At 46.5% G+C, this 22707-nt stretch overlaps 2 protein-coding genes across 3 annotated transcripts in view; one reads left to right on the forward strand and one right to left on the reverse strand.

Moving 5' to 3' along the window:
- PACS1 (phosphofurin acidic cluster sorting protein 1) overlaps window positions 1-22707 on the forward strand; it is a 548517-nt gene that overhangs the window by 217813 nt on the left and 307997 nt on the right. The window lies entirely within an intron of this gene.
- The window catches only part of WNK2 (WNK lysine deficient protein kinase 2), a 173462-nt gene that overhangs the window by 43629 nt on the left and 107126 nt on the right, over window positions 1-22707 (reverse strand). The window contains 7 exon segments of the mRNA XM_075073367.1: window positions 300-345; window positions 557-724; window positions 7735-7851; window positions 7936-8101; window positions 10034-10083; window positions 13933-14238; window positions 20052-20591. Of these exon segments, the coding sequence (XP_074929468.1) occupies window positions 300-345; window positions 557-724; window positions 7735-7851; window positions 7936-8101; window positions 10034-10083; window positions 13933-14238; window positions 20052-20591 (1393 nt within the window).

A 22707-nucleotide genomic window follows, 5' to 3' on the forward strand; every position in this document is an offset into this window, starting at 1 on the left:
AACCCTCGTCTCTTCCTGCTCAACCCCACTTCCAGTTTGGAGGCAGCAGGGATCATCATCAGTTTGTAAAATTTGTATATTCCTGTTGCACCCAAATGCTGGTTTAATCTATTTTAGCCTTGGCACTTCAAGGCTGCTAATGGCAACTGTGGTTTTTATCAGGTCTATATTCTCAGGACATACTCCAGTCACCTGTGACTGGTGGAGTTATTGAGACTGCTAAACTTCTGGACAGTCTAATATTACCTATACATTGCCTGATAGTTCGAGATACAATTTGTATTCAAAAGCACTTTTACCATTCTGCTGATACATGGGTGTCTTCACTTGAGATTGCCGATTCTCCTGTTTAAAACAAAAAATATGTTTTTAATCAAGCACTAATGCAGGAACATTTTTCTAAGGAATATTTATGTTGCAAATCTTAGTTGAGCAGAGGCTGTAAAACCAACTTAAAATACAGTAACTAGATTAAGAAAAAAAAATCAGATTTGCTATCAAGAAACTCTCATTTATTTATTTTTTTAAAAAATGACCCGAGACACAAGATTCTTACTTCATTCATTTCTAGTCTAGAGGCATCTTGCTGGGGACTTGTTCCCTGATCAGAACTTCGTTCTCCTTCGGTATCTTCACTGAGCATATCTTCTGCTTTATCAATAATATCTTTCATTTGTTCAATGAATGTCTCTTTCTCAGTCTGCAAAATGAATTCTTTCTCTACCTGTAAAGAGCACATTAAGATAAACCACTACTGGCTGTAGGTCAGTACTCATTGTATGGACTTAATTAGCTGGAAGTTTGCATCTGTGTATGGAGAACACGTGTATCGTTCTTCATGGGAACTAGAACCTAAAGAGACATTATTCTTATTTGGCCTCTGGCCAAACTGAATCACCCCCTCACAAAAAATTAGTCGTTCTCTGGATCACCTTGCTTCTGTGTGTAAGACCCATCATCTTGTTTCTCATCCCCCCCAGAAAAAGACTTTGTTACAGTAAATAGACATAAAAAAGCCGCCCAGAGCCCCACACCTACAAAACACAGAGCCTGGCTTGCAGGTGTGCTTAATGCCCAAAACTCCCATGGATTTCATTTGGGAGTCTGGAAGCTCAGCCCTCTCTGAAAAATCAGGCTCACTGCACCTGAGATCACCTTCCTCTCAGTGGCCCAGGGACTGGGCGGGTAGGTTTGGTTGCAAAATTTTGTTGCAAGCTGTTAGGAACCCAGTGCAGGTAATTGTTCAACAGGGGTCTGGTCCACTGATAAGCCAGAACTGGAAGAGGATTAGGAGAAAGCATCTCCTAAAGAAGCCAGGGCTCCTAATTTTTGGTATAGCAAGGTGACAACCCCTCTTCCCCACCCCCTTAATCCTCCTACAATCAGAGTGTGCTGGGGTTCCAGCAGTGGTGCTGGGACAGGTGAACAAGGGGAGGGGCTGATCTCAGCCCCGCCTCAGGTGACCTGGATTAAAGTAGGAAGGAGAGCCTGCGCTGGACTAGTTATTGTCCGATAGTTCCCAGATGTGTTACTAAGGAAAGTTGTGACCTGTATAAATTGCATTTCTGGGGTCTTGTCTTTCTCCCTGTGGTGTCTTGGCCAATCAAGGTCATGTTTACTTTTCAGATGCTAAGCAGGGCTGGTGGCACCGCCTGTTACAGTTGCCTGACACTTCCTTTTATAAGACCCTGCTTTGAGTATTCATAGCTTTTCCAAACTAACTGACTGGGCTGAATTTTCCAAGCTGAGGGTAGGTATTGGAATGGACATGAACAACACATCTCGAACAACAGTTACTAAAAGATGGGTAACTGTTTTTTCTTCTTCAAGTGGTTGTTCATGTCCATTCAAAGTAGGTGACTCACAGGCCTAACCTTAGGTGGCGGGGTCGGAGATCACTGCTGACTGGAGTACTGCATGGCCGAAGGCTGCATCATCCCTAGCCTGGTGTGTGATGGCATAGTGTGATGAGAACGTGTGGATGGAGGACCACGTGGCCGGTCCAGAAATCTCCTGAGTTGGGATCTGAGCCAGGAACGCCGCAGGGGGGCCTGCGCCCTAGTGGAGTGAGCCGTGATCGGAGGGACAGGGGTCTTAGCTATGTGGTAGCGTCCTCGGATGCAGGTCGCGATCCACGAAGAGATTCGCTGAGAGGAGACCGGGAGCCCCTTCATCCTATCTGCAGACATCCAGGGAATGTAACCTCCGCTCCTCATTGGAAGAGTGTGATTTGAGATAAAACACCGGGAGAAAAATATCTTGACCCATGTGGAACTGTGAGACGACCTCAGGTAGGTAAGCCGGGTGAGGTCTAAGTTGGACCTTGTCCTTATAGAAGACAGTATATGGGGGCTCAGATGTTAACGCCCTGAGCTCCGACACCCTCCTGGCCAAGGTGATCACTAAAAGGAAGGCGGTCTTATACAACAAGTACAACAGAGAGCACGAAGCCAGAGACTCAAAGGGAGGTCCCAAGAGGGCGGAGAGGACCAGATTCAGGTCCCAAGCAAGGGCCGGCTGATGAACATGCGGAAATAGCCTGTCCATACTTTTGAGGAAACGCCCGACCAGTGGGTTCGCAAACACCGAGGTACCCCCTTCTCCCAGATGGAAAGCCGAAATGGCCGCCAAAGTGAACTTGAATCGAGGAGAGGGAGAGGCGCCGTTGTCTGAGGTGGAGCAAATAGTCTAGGACAATGGGGATTGGGACCTCCAGCGGATTGTGACGTCGCTGACCCGACCATATGCAGAAGTGCTTCCATTTTGTCAGGTAGGTGGCTCTAGCTGATGGTTTCCTACTACCGAGCAGCACTTGTCTGACCTGCTGTGAGCACTGCATCTCCACCGGGTTCAGCCATGGAGCATCCATGCTGTGAGGTGAAGGGACTCCAGGTTTGGGTGGGAGAGGGAGCCCGGTTCTGCATGATCAGGTCCGGGAGCAGGGGCAGCGTCAGGGAGCGCCTGAACGGACATGTCCAGGAGTGACGTGTACCAATGTTGGCACGGCCACGCCGGAGCTATCAGGATTACCCGTGCGTGGTCCCTGCGAATCTTCAAAATCATCCTGTGTATCAAGGGGATCGGACAAAAGGCGTAGAGCAGACCGACCCCCCAAGACTGTAGGAAGGCGTCTGACAGAGACCCCTGACTGCGGCCCAGGAGGGAGCAGAACCATCGGCACTTCCTGTTTTCCCTCGAGGCGACCAGGACTAACTTGGGAAAGCCCCAGAGCTGGAAAATAGAGCGTATCACGTCCCATCGGAGGGACCACTCATGACCCCGGAATGTGCGGCTGAGGGTGTCCGCCAAACCGTTCTGCTCCCCCAGAAGGCAGAACACCTTCAGGTGGGTCGCATTGTGGATGCAGAAATCCCACAGCATGAGGGCTTCCCTGAACAGGGGAGAGGAGCGTGCACCCCACTGTTCGTTGATATAAAAGACTGCTGACATGTCATCCGAGAGGACTGAAACACATCTGCCGGCCAGTTTGACCTTCCGGTCCCACCAAGACAAGCGAACCGCTCTCAGCTCCTTGACATTGATATGCAACTCGAGGTCCTCCGGGGACCACAAGCCCTGTGTCCTGAGGTGTCTCAGGTGCGCTCCCTAACCCCGATCCGAGGCATCCGTTACCAGGGAGAGGGAGGGTTGAGGGGCAGCGAAGGGGACACCCATGCACACTTTCTGCGGGTCGAGCCACCATCGCAGCGAGCTTAGCACCAAATGGGGAATGGACACCACTGAATCCAAGGGGTCCCTGGTCAGGTGATATCCTGTCACTAACCAGGACTGTAGCGGGCGAAGCCGGAGTCTGGCATGGTTTACCACATAGGTGCACACTGCCATGTGACCCAACAGCCGGAGACAGACTTCGCGCCGTGGTAATCGGGGTGCGGTGCAGTCCGAGGATGAGCTCGGAAATCGCACGGAACCTGGATTCCGGCACGTACGCTCTGGTATGGGTGGAGTCCAGAACTGCTCCTATGAACTCTATTTGTTGCATCGGAGACAGGGTGGACTTGGCTTCAAGAGGAGACTGAGATTGAGAAAGGTCCGCCTGATGACCACCACCTGGGTCTCCACCTGCTCCTTGGAGCAGTCCTTTATGAGCTAGTTGTCCAGGTAGGGGAATACCTGGATGCCCTGCCTGCGCAGGAAGGCCGCCACAACTGCCAGGCACTTTGTGAAGACCCTTGGAGCAGCTGACAGGCCGAACGGGAGCACTATGAACTGCAGATGGGCATCGGCCATGACAAACCTGAGGTACCGACGGCGTCGTGGAATTATTGCAATGTGGAAATAAGCGTCCTTTAAGTCGAGGGCAGCATACCAATCTCCTGGATCCAGGGACAGAATAATTGAGGACAGGGAGACCATGCGGAACTTGAGCTTTCGTACAAACTTGTTCAGCCGCCACAAGTCTAGGATGAGTCTCAGGCTCCCTTTTGCCTTCGGTATTAGGAAATACCTGGAGTAGAAGCCTTTGCCCCTGAGCTCCTGAGGGACTTCCTCCACTGCCCCTGCCTCCATGAGGGACTTCACTTTTTGACTTAGAAGTTGCTTGTGAGATGGGTCCCTGAGGAGGGACGGGGAAGGGGGCTGGTGGGGCAGGAGGAAGGAGAACTGGACAGAATATCCCCTCTCTACCGTGTGGAGCACCCAGCTGCCCGACATGATTCAGGATCAGGCATGGGAGAAGGGGAACAGACGTGACCCAAAGGTAGGGGTAGAAGGATCCAGAGTCTCGATAGGTAGGTCGCCCTCGACTCCTACCGCTGCAGCCGGTCGCGGAGCAGGAGATCGGTTTCGGGGCGAGCCACCAGCGTTTCCCACAGTGGTCTTGATTGATCAGACGCCTGGCCGGAGGAGTGGCACTGGTGACGCCTCCTGCCATTTCTGCCCCGCCTGCGCCCCAGCTCCTGGCAAGCCTGTGGCTTAAACTGCCTGCACTGGGTCACAGGGGTATGCAAGTCCAGCGAGCGAAGCGTAGCCCGCGAGTCCTTCAGGCTATGCAGACGCTTGTCCGTCTTTTCTGAAAACAACATCTGCCCCTTGAAGGGGAGGTCTTGAATGGTCTGCTGGACCTCATAGGGCTCCCTGCCGCATGACCAGGCCCGCGGCCAGGGTGCGCGAGGCTGAGTCTGCCGCATCTAGGGCAGCCTGGAGAGAGGGTCGGGAGATCAGCTTCCCCTCCTCCACCAGGGCCGAAAACTCTGACCTCGAGTCCTGGGGAAGGAGCTCCGTAAACTTCAACACGGCTGACCACGTGTTATGACCATATTGGCTTACAATTGCCTGTTGGTTGGCAATGCAGAGTTGTAGGCCTGCCATGGAGTACACTTTTCTGCCAAAGAGATCGAGTCTTTTAGCGTCCCTGCCCTTTAGTGTTGACCTCTGATGCTCCCATTGGTTGGCCGCATCCACCACCAAGAAGTCCGGTGGGTGAGGGGGGTGTACAAGTGTTTGTGACCTTTAGAGGGGACGAAATAGCGCCGCTCCATTCTCTTGGCAGTAGGGGCCAGCGAGGCTGGCGTTTGCCATAAGGTGCGGGACGTATCCGCTATGGTCTTTATCAGCGGGAGAGCCACCGTGGATTGCCCTGAGGGAGCCAGGATGTCTACTACAGGGTCCGTGTCCACCTCGATTTCCTCAGCTTGGACTGTGAGGCTATGAGCTGCTTGCCGGAGGATTTGGGTGTCCTCCAGGGCCGGTGCCACAGCCGTGCCCGAGACCACTTTGTCCGGGGAGGAAGACAAGGAAATTACATTGCTTGGCCCTTCCTCCGGTGCGTGCAGTCCTTCGGGGTTCTGTGGCACACGGTACTGTGGTTGCAGGGCCGGTTCCGATTCTAAATGCGGCACCGTGACTGGTACCGGTGTCGCCAGTGAGCGGCTTGGCGTACCGGGTGGTGCCTGCTGAGCCCGAACTGTAGCCGCTGCCGGTGCCACTGCCCGGCTAGGGGGTGCTGAACTTGGATATGGCACACCCCTGCCCGGCGACGGTGGAGGAGGCAGCTGCGCTGGGGCCACCGATGCCGAGGAGACTGAGGCCGACCTTGATCGAGGACCAAATGCCTGGCCTATCGACTGGTGGTAGGCCCAGGGGGTCCAAAACAGCCACTGCGAGGGCGGATGCCATTGCTGCTACCACTGTGGGTAACGCTGGTGGCTCACCCCCGAAACCGATCTCCTGCTCCGCGACCAGCTGCAGCGGTAGGAATCTGCCTCTGAGTCTGAAGTCTCCGAGTACGAGGACCTGGGGGTAGCAGCACCCGGTGCCGTTGGAGAGCGGTCCTCAGGCGGCAGGGAGCCTCTTATCTGGTCTGGTGCCGCCTTAGTGGCGCGGTGCAGGGAGCGAGGCGACAGCATGGCTGGCTTGCCCCTCAATTGTACTGGGGGACGGGCTGCAGTAGGCAACTCCCTATGGTGCGGGGAGGCCGGCGCCAGGAGTCCCATCAAGTCTGAGGCTGCCTTGAACGCCTCCGGTGTCAAAGGGAGGCGCAAGTCTCCGCTGAGGTCCAGGAATCTAGGCCGGTCCGGACTCGACCGCCCGCTCTGCGGTGCTGGAGTCGACGGAGCAGCCGAGGGCTTTAGCCCAGCCTCTTTGCTTGCACCCGCAGACGGCTTCGGCCTCAAGTCCTGGTGGGGTGACTGTTCCCTCACCTGCTTTCTCTTCTTAGCGGGCACCGGTGACGGTGAGTGGTACTGCACTGAGGCCGACTTCCTATGACCTGACTCCGTCCGGTGCCGGGTTTTAGATGACTTGGGCTGGGCCTAAGTCCTAATGACGCTGCCGGGGCGCTCCGTACCAAGGAAGACGTGCTGGGCGCCGCCTCGGCCGGTTCCAGGTCCGAGGGTGGCCGCAGGGCAGCCTCCATCAGGAGGACTCTAAGTCTTTGAGCGCTCTTGGGTGGAAGCCTCTGCAGATAGAGCACCGGTCCTTTTGGTGGCTCTCTCCGAGGCACCTCAAACAAGCAGAGTGCGGGTCACTCTTGGGCATGATTTCCCACAGTCTTTGCAGAGTTTAAACCCGGGGGACCCAGGCATGCCCCAGTGGGCAACAGAACTTGGGAACGGGGGACCCCCAACTACCAAGAACTATATACAATGACCTAAGTAAACTAACTACAACACAACTATATACACAGACTATACTCAAGGATAGGACACTGCTAACTTGCTACGTGCAAGAGAAGTTCCAGCTAGCTGTCACCGGCGGTAAGAAGGAACTGAGGGGGTGGAGGGTCGGCGGGCCCCTTTATAGGGCGCCGTAGTGGTGCCACTCCAGGGGGCCCCAGGGCCAACTCTACGGATGCTGCTAGGGGAAAATCTTCCGGCTGGCGTGCACGCAGCGCGCACACACCTACTTTGAATAGACATGAACAACCACTCGAAGAACTGTTTTTTTCAGTTTGCACTTTTTATAACCGAGGAAATTACACAAACTATGTTAAAAGAACATTATCTAGGTTGCAAAGTCAACCCCTCAGCAGTTAGGAAATGCCAGAATTAAGGCTGCCTGTGCCACATGCATAATGCATTACGACACAGGCTTTAATTACATGATCTCATATTTTTTTCATAGCAATCTTAATTTTGGCATTCCTGAGCTTCTGAATGCTTGACTTTGCAACCTCAATAATGTTCTTTTAACACATTGTGTAATATACATATAATTTATGCAATTCAAAATTGTAAGTGTCTTTTGAAAGTTTCTTCACAAATAAGGTCTTACCATGTAAGTAGCAATTTCTTCTGGCGCATCACCATCTAAATCAAATTTAAAAGTCACCATTTTGTGATTGTGTGTTTCCAGCTGACATTCCACCATCTTATCCCCTGTGTTACACACCTATAAGAAAAGAGTAACATTGATCATTATTTCTGACATGTCCAAGAACAGAAGTTCAGCCCAGGACAAAGAGGTTGTACTTGCATTTAGAATGGTCAGCTTTGGTCTGCTCGACTTCTCCTGGCGTGATCGAATGCGTGTAGATTTCTTATGTTTTTTTGAAGGCTTCCCTTCTTGCTTTCCACTTCCAACCACTCCTTCAAAGCTATCACTCATCTCTTTACCTGAAGCAACATCGGGACTCGTGTAGCTTTATAACAGGGAAGGAAGAAATACCCACATGGGATGTGGATGTGGAAAGAGAAGAAGAAAAAGAGTGACTACAGGAAAACAGGGGATCTGCTTTGTAGTAAAACTTTTGAGAGCAGCATGGCTGGCCCCAATTCAGCACAGTCCTTAAGCATGTGCATAAGACAACACATGATGTCCCTTGCACAATGAAATCAGGGCCTTAATTTCTACTGAGAATAGCCCCTTTTCTTCAGGGACCCTTACAGTCTGTCTTTGAACTGCAAGGGTCCCCCAAACTTCTTTTCTTACCCTTCTTCAGGTTCTACTCTCTCGTGGAGAAGGTACATGTGTGGCCTTCTCTCGGCCCCATCACCTTACGTCAGTCAAAGATGCAGGGAAAGGGTCACACAAGAGAGTGACATGAGATACAGAATACAACTTCTGCAGCTGCAGGGCATTTTACTACCAGGCACTTGTTCTTAGTCTATGAAGGTACAAAAAACTCTAATGTGGAGAGAGGACTTGAGGGTACTGCCCTTGGATGTGTTCTGATGCAAGCACCTTTCAATGTTGCCACGACTAGGAAAATTAGTCCTTCAAATATCATAGCTAACGAGGCAAAACAAAATTTGAGAGAGATTAAACATTAAATATTTGGCGTTCTTTCCTGTAAGAGACTGTGGAATAGCATACTCACTAGGGATGAGTGAACTCACTTTGCCTAATTCAATCATACCCAAGAATGATAGGTCTGAACGTTACTGGAGCCTGGAAAAGGTAAATTCCACCTTCCATGAAACACAGAAAAGAATGGATAGCGCCACAAAAACACCAGGCACAGAGTTAGTGTCCCAAAGCATTAAAAACGCTCCTTTTCCTGCATGAAGGGAAGACTGCGTTTATTCTCCTTCCCTAGGGCCTTCATGGTTTTTCCAATGGCATTTAGCCTGTAAAGCCGAAAACTCCTTGCAAGTCAGGTGCAGTTTTATAGCTCTTAGCCTGTATCTACTTGTGTCAACCTGCCTTTTGGTGAGGCAGAAGTGGGGGCAAAGGAAAATGTTCAACCTTAAATACACGGGGTATTCCCCTTATCTAGAAAATGTGTTCTGGTTAAGTCAAATCAGTCTTGGGGTGAAACAGAGCCACGAATTTAAGTTACAGAACAAACCTACAGTTCCAAACTTGCATTTTGCAAATCCTAAAAATACAATAGTTTGAAGGTAAAGACAAACGTCAACCCCACGAGTCTGGGTCCTCCCTCAGGCTCACAGACATAAAAGATTGGATAGTAAAACAATTAATTAAGGCAGTCTGCCAAACAGCAGTAGTATTATGGTAGTACCTTAAGGCTCCAACCTGGATTGTGCTAACCGTGCTAAAGACAGAGCTGGCCTGGTCTATACATTAAACTGATAAAATTTTTGCTATACTGGTATAGGTAAAGCAGGACAGCCCACCCCCTAGCATGAATGCAGTTATATCAGTATAGAGGAGCCTGACACTGGTATTAGCTCTTGCTGGGTGGAAATGGGAATAACTTCTAGTGGTGTAAGGCACCTTTACACTAGTACAGCTACACCCACTCTAGGGATTGTGCCACTTTACCTATTTTGATAGAGAAAAAAAAATCACACACCTAACCAAAATTGTTAAGGAGCACCATAGTTGTGTGTAGACCAGGCCTAACACAGAGTCCCTGATTCAAGGAACTTAAGGTCTATTCAGATAAGACAGACCAACCCAGATAGCTAAACTTCATGTATGCAACTCGTTACTTTCCCCAGACCTATCACTTACTACCTCCAATCTGTCCATGTGCTAGCAATCTAACACTCCCACCCTACATTCTGCCCCACCCCATTATAAAGACAAGCTTCAGGCTTATGAAGAGGGAGAGAGAACAAGCTTCCAGAAATAAAAAATTTTCACGTTAGAGAGATTGTAAAGATACCTTTCACAGCTCAGTGTTAGTGTCTGCTGTTTTTCCTGTATTACATGCTCCTAAAATACAAAAAAAAGTAATTTAAATAGAGTCAGATATCATTTAATATATTGTATTTGCATATGAAGAAACAGGACACTATGTAGATCAAGCTTTTTGGTAGAGCAGTTTGGGGGCCTTTAGAAGGATATTTTCTCAAAATGAGATTTTAATCCCACACCATTTTGTTAACTCATTCTCAGAACTTGGAATGCAACTAAATGGTTCTTTTCTATCTAAAGTTGCTTTTGTCACTAGCATTTCTTTCGGAGCACAAGCCAACATGACTCTTTGTACACAAGTCCTGATATTAAAGCCCACTTTTGGAATCGAGTGAGTTAATAATTTAGTTCTCCCATTGCTCACTTGGCGGCAGCAGAAAGCAGAGAAGATCTTACATAAATCAGCAGTTTAAAAAGAGCTCATGGCAATAGAACAGTATTAGTAAATTTGGAATCCATGTCATTACCTACCTGATCTTATTTAATGGATCCAAAATTTGACCTAACCTTGTTATTTTTCTGCAGTATCCTACAGTAAAGAAATGCATACAGCAGCAACATGTAATATTTCCAGTACGTTTTGTTTATTCTTGAAAAGTGCATGATGAATTTGGAATAAAGGAGAAAAGAAACACTGACACACTGGGCTGCCTATTACCCTCTTCTGCCTTCTCCACAGTGGACAGATTTTCCTTCAAAAACAGTTCCCCACTGTTGCTATCACTGTAGGCCTGTTCTGAGCAGAGTTAGAGGAGATGATGCTTAAAGCACCAATCGTTGCTGAAGCCTTCTGGCACTCCCACCAATGGAGATAAACTGGCGGTAGCAACAGCAAGACATTTTAACCAAAAATCCCAGTGTAGCCACATGTTCAAGAATCAAGTCGAAACAAATGATCCAGTTGTCCCTTTCGGATTTAAACTCTATGACTCTAAGGGTATGTCTACACAGTAAGTCTAGATCTGTGGACCCCAGGCTTGCAGACTTGGCGTTTCCAAGTCTGAGTTGAGCGTCCACACTGCATTGTAAACCTGGTTTATAATTGCTGGATCCGGGCCTCATAGCCAGGCTAACACATTCATATGGCACTATGCAGACTTTCTGACTTGGGTCTGCGTCCATAGTGCAAAATGATAAGGCTTGGACTCAAGTCACAGCAGCACTTGGGCTCTGATCCACCTCCCTCACAGGGTCCTATGATCCAGGTCATGAGTGCTTGCTGACCTGAATCAGACTGATGTGTGTGTGGACAGAATGGGGCTTGGACTCAGTGTAGACATGTCCAAGTTCCCCGAATCCTTTATGACTGCCCTCTAATGGAAAGAGACTCTGCACAGCAAAGTTAAAATCCGTAAGCCTAAAGGATACCATTGCTCATGGGTCTATACGCCAGTTGTGCCAAACCTGACTGCTTTCTCAACAATATGAATGAACAATGAGATCACAGACACAACGCATTTAGATTTTAGTAATGCACATGATCAAGTGTTTTACAGAAATCTTACTTGCCTGATCAAATCAAAATGGCCAGGGATATGAGCGCTGTCACACAGATTCAAACAGAAGATACTGCTAGAGGGAAGTGTTATGGCCAAATGATAACGAAATGAATTGTTTTGAATTACAATAGATGAGTCTGATATGAAACTCTCCTTACAAAGATTATACCTAAGAAACCCATCACAAACGTATTTCACAGTATCTGACATCAGCACAGTCATCAAGGGAAACTTGGATCAATTTGACCTTTATGTGGATGGGGAGACTCAAAGAATCCAGCTCCAGTGGACAATGATTTATAATTCAACCTAGATGAGGAATTCCTTTGTCTTGCAGAGCAGATGAACAACAAGGGCTAATACACAGGCTCACTGGAACAAACCTCTGCCTGCATGGAGAAAAGTGAAGCCATGTGATAAGGGCAGGTATGGCTTTGGGATGGGAATTTCCCAGTTGAGAGTACAGGGCAGGGAGGGTTCAAGCAAATCTGGGATCCTTTACAGTCACTCAATTGGTCTCCAAGCCTCAAGCATCAATGTGCAAATCCTCCCTCCAAACCGCTCTTCTCCGTCATGTGGGGAACGGAAGGCCAAGGGAGCTGATCCCATGAAGTGAGAATGGGAACAGGGAGTTTATCCAGAGCTGCTGTGTGTGGATGGAGTTGGGGAATAGTGGATAGGGGTTTCCAAGGACATGATAAAAAAGTGAAGCGATATCCTTGTGCCTCAGGGCCTCTAGTTGCCATTTCAGTTCTCTCAGAGAAGCTTGTACTTCACATCACGTTACACTACAGCAATACACATCACACCCATATTTCATAGCTCCAAGACTGGTATACCCTCCAACAGAGACTGAAGGTGTAGCAGCACTGTCTGTACTGGCTCTGGGCATATGCAGGACCCAGAGTGGGCAGGAGGAGAAACACCCAGAATCTGGGACGTGTTGGATACAGATGGGATTTTAGATAGGCTTTTTGCAGGTGAAATTCCATGTGCACAGATTTGTTGATTTTGCTGACAATGTTTGAGATCCAGGACTTGTGTGAAAGCACTAGGTTGGAGAAAATATCACAAGTCTCCATGTTGCTAATTTCTCTAACAAGAAACACATACACTTCAAATCCTTAAGGTCTTCCACTGCTTGAAGGGGCAATGGAAATTTATCAAAATGGGCAGTGGTCTCCAAGGGGGTGCATAAAGTTTGGCTATACATTCAGTCTTATTTAACATCTGCACTGATGATCCGGAAAAGAGGCTTAACTGTACCTTAATGAAATTCTCAGACTGTTCAGTGCCCAACTAGGAAGAAGCTGCAAATACCAGTGAGGATAGAAATACAAATTGGCAGCGAAAGAGTTTAGAAGCATGGGCAGAGAGATTGAGCCTGGAAAGATGAAAGCTATTGCTTCAGGGGAAGAGATACTCCAAACCAGAAATGCTCCATGCAGGAGAAAAACCTGGAAAGCAATGGTGCTGAGGGAGATTTCAGGTTGGGAGTGGAGAGTAAGTCAGACATTGGTTTGCAATCTGATATAACAGCCAAAAGGCCAATGCAACTTTGCTTTGCATATGAATATGCCTTACAACACTGAAGGGAAGGCAATATACCTCTGTAAAACTGTGTCAAACCTCAAAGTTAAACAACTGAGTGAGGTCATTCAAAGAAAAGCCAACATAGTGATTAGCAGGCAGGAAAAAGTAATTGTGTTACAAAGACAGACCAAAAGAGCAAAATATAACTTGGCTACATGACTGCTAAGAAGGGACATGGTAATATTTACCAATTTTTGAAGAACCTAAACATCAGGAATGGAGTGAAATTCAGGGCAGTACAGAAAGATACACTAAAAAGTAACGGGACGGGGAAAAAAGATTTAGGCTGAACGTAATGAAGAACTTTTAGACAGTGAGATATTAGACTATGGAATAGTTTCTCAAGGCAAATGGTGGAAGCCTCATTAATGAGACATTTAAAACAAGACTTGACAACACATTGGATGGAGCTGTATGGAATACTGCTGCACTAGCCTAGGGGCAATGACCTAATGATCTGTAAGTATAATTTCCATACAAATTTTATGCTACCTTCGCATTCCTGTTAAACTGAGGATGAAGGGAGTACTTGAGAGTTGAGTTGTTCAGGTGGCTTATTAGTCCAATAAATGACTTTAAGGAGACATTTCCCAGGTTAACAGGTATAGTATATAATCTCCAGCTACATATGAAATAGTTGCTAAGATGATGGTTCAGTCAATAAAATATAACCTAAGATAAGTGTCTCCACAGAATGGCTCTTGTGAAACAATTTTATATCTATAAAGGAGATTAGTGACAAGCGTGGTAAATCATTTAGGAAAAAATGTTCTACCTCTTGAGTTGGCTCTGTAACCGACTGGATAGTAGAACATGGAGCCTGTTGCCCCAGAGGCTGGGAAAGATCTGGTTGAAGCTGCAGAAGACCAGTAGGCTGAAGAGGCAGACAATGATCTATGGGCACTGTTGCACTAGCTGCAGCAAGGTTGCCATGAAGTTGTGAAAGACTTTCTGGCCCAAGGCATGGAGGCAATATTTCAGGTTGCAACTGCAAAGGTGGTGGCATAACTATCGAAGGCTGCATTGGTATTACAGGCATCTGGGCTCCAATTTCCAAACCATATTGAGGATGTCCAATGATCTGTTGTAATACAATGGAGACCTATTAAAAAACCCTTTGTTTAAGATGTTCATGACTCATTCAAGTCAAGGTGCAAAAGTTGACTCATTCAAGTCAAGGTGCAAACCTTTATAAACCTACGCTGAGAACATACCTGTAAGTTTTTTGTTTATGGGACATGAAAAGAGAGCCATAAAGACTTGCTTTCAAAATAATCAGAGTTAAAATAAAATGACAGGCTGCTACTTATATAATTTCTGAAGGGAGGGATAGCTCAGTGTTTTGAGCTTTGGCTTGCTAAACCCAGGATTGTGAGTTCAATCCTTGAGGGGGTCATTTAGGGATCTGGGGCAAAATTGGTACTTGGTCTTGCTAGTGAAGGCAAGGGACTGGACTCAATGACCTTTCAAGGTCCCTTCCAGTTCTGTGAGATACATGTCTCTACATATATTAACAAAGAGCATGCATGCCTGAGCATTTATATACTACATGGGCGATTATTACTTTCTTACCAATATTTGTAGGAATCATGCAAAACTAAGCTGGATCCTGCTTAGAATTTCAAAACTCTGCTTATATCCCATTTCCTTGAACACTTGGCTCTATTTCCATAAGCTTAGGGTGTGTATGTGGAGAAAAAGATGACAATACTTAACAGAGTAAACAATATTCAAGTTGGTAGGGTCTGAAGACATTCATCCGAGGGTACTTAAAGAACTAGCTGAAGCAACCTCAGAACCGTTAACAATAATCTTAGAGAACACTTGGAGGATGGGGGATGTCCCATAAGACTAGAGAAGGGCAAACATACTACCTGTTTTAAAAAGGGGAACAAAGAGGACTGGGGGAATTACAGTCAGTCAGTCTAACTTCAGTACCTGGAAAGATACTGGAACAAATGATTAAACAATCAATTTATAAGCATGTGGAGAATAACTGGATTTTAAGGACTAGCCAGCATATATTTGTCAAAAACAAGTCATGCTAAAGAACCTAATTTCCTTCTTTGACAGGGTTATTGGCCCAGTGGATGGGGTGCAGGGGGGGTAAGCTGTACATGTGATTTATCTTGATTTTAGTAAAGCTTTTGTCACAGTCCAAGTGACATTCTCATAAGCAAACTAAGGAAATGTGCTCTAGATAAGATGACTAGAAGGTGACTGCACAACTAGTTGTAAGACCATACTCAGAGTAGTAATCAATGGTTCACTGTCAAACTGGGAGGGCGTATCTAGTGAGGTCCTGCAGGGGTCAGTCCTGGATCTGACACTATTCAATATTTTCATTAATGCCTTGGATCACTTGATAATTGCCCCGTTCTGTTCATTCACCTCTGCTCCTCATTTTGCACAAGTCCTGGGCATGCAGCAAGAAGGACCTGCTGTGGCTGAAATTGTTTGTTTTTTGCTGCCAGCGTATAAATCCCCAGAGATTTAAGGGTCACCCTGCAATCTTTAATCTGTCTTATTGGAAAAACGTGAGGGGCCTTCAAATGGGAGGTCTCAAACGGTTTGTTGCACCTCTGGGGGAAGACTTGATGACTGCAGCCAAGATGAATGTCACATAGTGATGGCGGAAGCCATAGCTCGAGCCGCAGATCCTGCTGCATCCAGGCTCACTTGCAATGCTGTTTTGGTGAGTGATTTGCCCTCCACCATAGCAGTAAACTCCTGCTTTGACCCATCAGGAAGCTTGTCTTTGAACTTCAGGATATTATCCACTAGGCTGAAACTGTAGCGACCCAGCAGAGACTGCTGGTTCACAACCCCAAGGTGTAACCCTACTGTGGAATGAGGCTTCCTGCCAAACAGGCGTAGCCTTTTGCTTCTTTTCCTTTCGGGGTAGAAGCCTAGTGTCCTCATCTCTCTCTTTTGTCAGCAACAGCGACTCCCAGGGAGCCTGAAAGAAGGTGGGTATAGAAGTGCTCAAATCCCTGTGATGGCACATTGTATCTTCGGTCCTCCCTTTTAGCAGCGAGAGGCAGGAAAGACGGGGTTTGCCATAAAACCATGATAGGTTCCAGGATAGCCTCTTAAATATGGAGAGCTACCCTAGAGGGTACTGCAGAGGCTAAAATGTCCACTAGCCTGTGTGACCTTTCCTGTACCTCTTCTGGCTGGATATCCAGAGCTGCAGCCTCACCAAATCTTGATGAGCTCTGCAATCATCAGGGTGGGGTGGAGTGGGGACAGGTAGATTCAGTCACTACTGCCTCCTTAGGCAGTGAAGAAGCGGCTAAAGGTTGTTGAGGAGGCCTCGCCTCTAATTCCTCCACAGGAGAGTCCTGATCATGGAGTTCCCCCTGCACGATACCAGTCCCGTCCCAGGGGAGGAAGACAGTGACCTTGCTGCAGATGTTCCCAGTGCCTAGCCAATGTAGAAGGGCGAGAAGAGACGCTCTAGAACGTGAAGGGAAGCCCCAAGGAGTCCAAAAGGGCCGTTGATATGGAAACGGGACCCAGATATGTGCAGGCCATTGGTCTTTAGGGTGCTGAGGCTGTGGCTGGTACCACGGTGGACAGGCATCTCACTTCACAGTCTGACGGGGAATCTGCTTCCTCAGACCATGGTGGAGCTGACCCGGTCGCGACCAGGAAGACCAGCTCAGAGTCTGGAGATGAGGGAACTGGCGATATCATCACTGGTTTCCTTCTAGATAGAACTCTATGGAGAGAGTAGCTGAAGAACTATAGAAATCACCTGTGCTCTGAGGCTGGAGCTATGACCATGCACTTCCAATCCCCATACTAGGTGAGATTCCGAACTAGCAGGGGAAGCTGGCACTGACAGGTTAAGTATCTCTCTGGTTGTCTTGAAGCCTTGGGTGTAGATGGAACCAGAAAGGGCTCCTGCCTGCAGTACTGAAAGGTGCACCAGTCCTTCAGGGATCAGTCTCAACGGACCCTTCCTGGGAGCTCCACAGGTTGACCGTGCAGTGTTTGAAGTATAACTTCCTTTTTGTTTGTTTTAAATCTGCTGCCTATTGATTGCATCAGGTGACCCATAGTTCTTGGAAAGGGTAAACAACACTTCCTATTCACTTTTTCCACTCCATTCATAACTGTATTGATCTCTATCATTCCCTCCATAGTTCTCTCTCTTCTAATCTGAACAGTTCCCATCTGTTTAATCTCTCCACATATGGAAGCTGTTCCATACCCCCTAATCATTTTTATTATCCACCCCTGTAATTTTCCCAATTCGAACATTTTTTTTTTTTTGAGATGGAGTGACCAGAGCTTCACGCAACATTCAAATTGTGGGCATACCATGATTTATATAGTGGCATTATGATTTTTTTTGTTTTATTACCTATCCCTTAGCTAATGATTCCTAGCATTTTGTTTGCTTTTTTGACTGCCGTTGCACACTGAACATTCTTTTTTCCAGAGAAATATCCATGACTTTTTTTTGAGTGGTAACAGTCAATCTTATTTAATTTGCAGATAGAAATGAAGGCACAGCATCCTTATCTCATGAAAGATGGTTACAGAGGAGTCTATCATGGAGGTTATCTGGATAACAGTTTGGTGTGCGTTGCTGGAAGGGAGTAGAATGTTGCTTTAGTGCAGAGGTAGTCACTTAAAAACGTACAGTAAATTATTATATAATTTTCAAATCATATGTTTGACGCAGGAGATAGCAAGCAAACTAATATTAGCCATCAACATCAGTGAGACAGTGACCCTATTGGAAGCTTAGTTACTCATAGAAATAACTCTCCCTTAAAAACACTTTAAAGACAGAACAATGTGTTTCTGAATATTCTCTGAAATGAAATGGAAGACTAAACCTAGGCCAATTAGCTATTATTTGTCCTAATGAACAATTTCAGGACTCTACCACAGATGTGTCAGATAAATGATGCCTTCGTGTCACAAGCGGGACTATCAATTCATAGTGTTTGCCATGCATACAATGCATAGAGGGCCAGATTCAACACTCTTTGAAGCCGATGGAAATATTACCATTTATTAGTTCAACAGAAATTGTATCAGGCCCAAAATGAGCTAGAATTCTTCACAAACAATATTTCGGTACCAAATATATGGCTGAAGACTGAAATCTAGATACGATGTAGTAAATTGGAGATACCCATGGTTCAGTAGATTGAAATGGGATGTTATGAATTTCAGTCCACATGCAAACAGATGTAATAGAACACTTTCTTGTCCAACCTTCATTTTTGAAGTAAGCCATCCTTAACAGATTTGACCCTTCCTACTATCTCCCTGGGTCCTGCCGTATTATGTTGCCATATTGTAAAGGTGACAACACTATCATTTGCAGACTCATTAGTAACTCATGAACCACTTATCTTGCAAATGGTGCTAATATTAGAAGCCATATTTTATGCTTCATTGGTTTTAACAAAAAGGACCTGCAGCTGGTATTTATTTCTTTTTTGTAGATATCTTCCAACCAGCCTTCCAGAAGTATTCTCCAACAATCATTTCCCTTCATTTTAAAAACATATTGTTTATAAACAGTTCTACATCAATAGAACTGACAGTACATCCATATTCTGACATGCGTACATATCGACAGTTCACACAGGATCATGCACGTACTGTACTATAGATATGGACTGCTTTACTCCCTTGTAACTGAAATCTGGATGATCCTCCTTTTGGAGTGGCCATTCTCCCTTCTAGCTAGGACAAGGAGAGAAGGAACAGGGTGCTCAAGACGTGATCCTAATCCTTCCTTCTACAAACCCATTAGACAATTATATAAGTACACGACACTGGGACAAGACTTTGAGCAACAAATTGAACTGCTTAATCCTAGTCCAACCAATAGCTACCTCATACTTAGGGCCCTACCACGAAGAACGCATCATGAACTGTGAAATCTATACCTTATACTACTCAGATTTCACGGGGGGGGGGGGCATTTCTCCTATTGGGGGTCCTGACCCAAAAGGGAGCTGCGGGGAGGGGGGGTGTCACAAGGTTATTTTAGGGGGGGTTGTGGTATTTCCACCCTTACTTCTGTGGTGACTTAAGAGCTGGGCTGCCAGAGAGGGGCAGCTGTTAGCCGGGCCCCCAGCTCTGAAGGCAGTGCCTCACCAGTAGTAGCAGTGCAGAAGTAAGGGCGGCAATACCATACCATCCCGCCCTTACTTTTGGGCTGTTGCCTTCAGAGCTGGGCGGCCAGAGAGTGGCAGCTGCTGACTGAGGGCTCAGCTCTGCAGGCAGCGGCACAGAAGTTAGCGTGGCAATACCATACCAACCCGCCCTTACTTTTGCGCTGTTGCCTTCAGAGCTGGGCGGCCAGAGAGTGGCAGCTGCTGACTGAGGGCTCAGCTCTGCAGGCAGCGGCACAGAAGTTAGGATGGCAATACCATACCTGCCATCCTTACTTCCGTGCCGCTGCTGGCAGCAGTGCTGCCTTCAGAGTTGGGCTCTGGGCCAGCAGCCACCGCTCTCCAGCTGCCCAGCTCTGAAGGCAGCATCGCCGCCAGCAGCAGTGCAGAAGTAAGGGTAGCAGTACTGCAACCTCCCCCAAACTATAACCTTGCGATCTCCCCCCTCCCCCTACTCCTTTTTAGGTTAGGACCCCATCAATTACAACACTGTGAAATTTCAAATTTAAATAGACGAAATCATGAAATTTATGATTTTTAAACACCTATGACCAGCAAATTGACCAAAATGGATCGTGAATTTGGTAGGGCCCTACAAATATTGCATTACTGGGCTGACATCAATATGCACGAGTAAAACATCTGAAGTGCAAGGAACAAAAACCCCACCTGCATGTTTATAATGGAACAAGGTAAAAGTTCTACTACCGTTAGCACTGATACAGTCCAACATCAAAAGGATTACCTGGTTACCAACTCCAGATCCAGACATAGTCTGTTCTGAAGGATGAATTATGCTTGGTTGCAGTGACTGAGGAAGTGGAGGCAGCTGCTGCTGCAAAACTGCTTGCATGTTCTGAGTGTGATGGGGTGAGGGAGCATCACTCTGAATTATCTGCTGGAAGGTAGGCTGGTACATCTGTTGCTGGGAGAGATGGGATATTGCGTGATGTGTTGGCAAAGCCGACACTCCCGGTGGAGCCACAGCAAGTAATGGTATTGTAGCAGACGACATATTTGGCACTATTGTTTGGCAGGGCAAGACCAAAGAAGCCACGGTAGTGTGAGGAAGGTTGACTGCCTGCATGGATAGGGCAGGGGGATTGGATGCCAGAGGCAGAGCAGGGTTCATGGGAAGGCTTGGTATAATCACAGCTGGAGTGAAATACTGGGAAGGAGCAGGTATGGGGGGCGCATTTGCAGCAGGTAAATCAGAGAGGCTTGGAGGAAGATTATCAAGTCCTGCCAGAGGAGTAACTGCAGGAATGACAGGAAGCTGAGGAATCTGAAAAAAATATAATATCACGTAAATTGAAATGTTTTCATTGATGGTACAAATCAGTCTCACCTGCCATCTATTAACTTATTGGTGCAATGCTAATTATGTCCATTTATTAGTCACTTTCTTCCATTTCCAGGGTTTTATAAATAGCAACACTTGGATAAACTGATTTATTGAATACAAAAGGAGAATTTTAAAATTTCTGGCCACTTATAAGGCCAAAGAATTCACAATGGTTTCCAAAACTATTTAGCAGCCATATAGCAACCTAATAATAAAAAAATAATCATTACTTTGATTTTGAAACAAATTAAAAATCATACTAGGTAAAGGCTTCAAAAAGTAATCACTGTGTATGCAAAATGAGTTGAGACAATTTTAATAATTCATACCGCAAACATGCAGGACAGAAAAAATTGTCGGAACAGTTTTTAGATACACAAACTCTCAATGACATGATAGACCATAACTACTCTGTTCTGTCAGCCTGCAGTTTAACACTTCCCTCAAATGCCGAAAACAGAACATGCCTCGAGGCCTTCTGACGTGCCAATAGGGATCTCATATACTAAGGCCCTGCTCCTGCAAATATGTGACCAGTCCCCCTGTTCACAGGCATACGTACAACTCTATGCACAAGCATTTTCAGGCTCAGGGCATACATTTTAAATTTCTGTAATCTCACATTTTCCTTTTTAATACATGCACAAAGGAATTGCAGGGTAAGTTCTCATGAAGTCAGTGGCAGTGCTGACTGAAAAAGTGGATCACAATACATGCTTTTACTAAAGAACACTTTATCTTACACATAAATCCAGAAGAAAAAGTGTAAAAACTGGATACTTCAGTAATTTTAGGGATAGCCATGCTAAAATAATGTATCAGGTTAACAAGTAGCAGCAATATACTGCATTTAAGTCACTAGACTTTTTTTTAATACAGTAAATGCACTTTTAATCTTCAGAGGAAATTTAGGCAGATACTTGGCTTTTGGAAGTGAAAGGATTTTATTTTGAGGTTGGACACTTTTTTAGAAGCAGATGTTGAGAATTTTCTTCACTGACTCCCACTATCTGCCTTGGTACAGACTTCAGAAGAGGAATACATCACAGAAGCAGCTTGCTCTTTTCCCCTTCGTTTAAGCTGCTTCACATCTTAAAAATCCTCACCAGCCAATCTACCAAATAGCGCTAATAAGAGCTTTACTACTACAGGCCAAAGAAAAGGTTCCATCTCTGCTACTGCTAATGGAAAGGGGCCAGAGATCTGGACAGGGAGATGGGCGGGGGAAGGCACTGGGGTGGAAGGTGAAGATAAGAGCTCAAGAACATTAAAGTGGGCAACTGCTCATGCTCTTAAGCCTCAGATGGGGAAGAGGCTCCACCATGAAGGGGAGAAAAATGCAGAATTACAGTTATTGCACTTCAGTGACTAGCATTAACAGGATTAACTAGGTAAAACTCAGGATTATTCAAACAGGATTTTTTCTTAGCTCACCAAAACCAAAAATTAATGATAATCTAGAGAGCATTTAACAATTACATTCTTATGAACTAAAATACACTGCTGTGCGTTCCCAGCAGCCTGGTGAAAACTGCAGGGCACGTGACATGGTGTGTACTGCACCCTCAGCAAGTTTGAGATGACACTAAACTGGAAGGTAGATATGCTGGACGGTAGGGGTAGGATACAGAGGAACCTAGACAAAATGGAGGATTGGGCCAAAAGAAATCTGATGAGGTTCAACAACGACAAGTGCAGAGACCTGCACTTAGAACGGATGAATCCCATGCACTGCTACAGACGAGGGACCAAATGGCTAGGCAGCAGTTCTGCAGAAAAGGACCTATAGAAGATATGAGTCAACAGTGTGCCTTGTTGCCAAGAAGGCTAACAGCATTTTGGGCTGTTTAAGTAGGGGCATTGCCAGCAGATCTAGAGGTGTGATCATTCCCCTCTATTCGACATTGGTGAGGCCTCATCTGGAGTACTGTGTCCAGTTTTGGGCCCCACACTACAAAAAGGACGTGGAAAAATTGGAAAGAGTCCAGTGGAGGGCAACAAAAATGATTAGGGGAATGGAGCACATGACTTATGAGAGGCTGAGGGAACTGGGATT

This window comes from Chelonoidis abingdonii, chromosome 17, assembly GCF_003597395.2.
Source record: "Chelonoidis abingdonii isolate Lonesome George chromosome 17, CheloAbing_2.0, whole genome shotgun sequence".
Taxonomy (NCBI): Eukaryota; Metazoa; Chordata; order Testudines; family Testudinidae; genus Chelonoidis; species Chelonoidis abingdonii.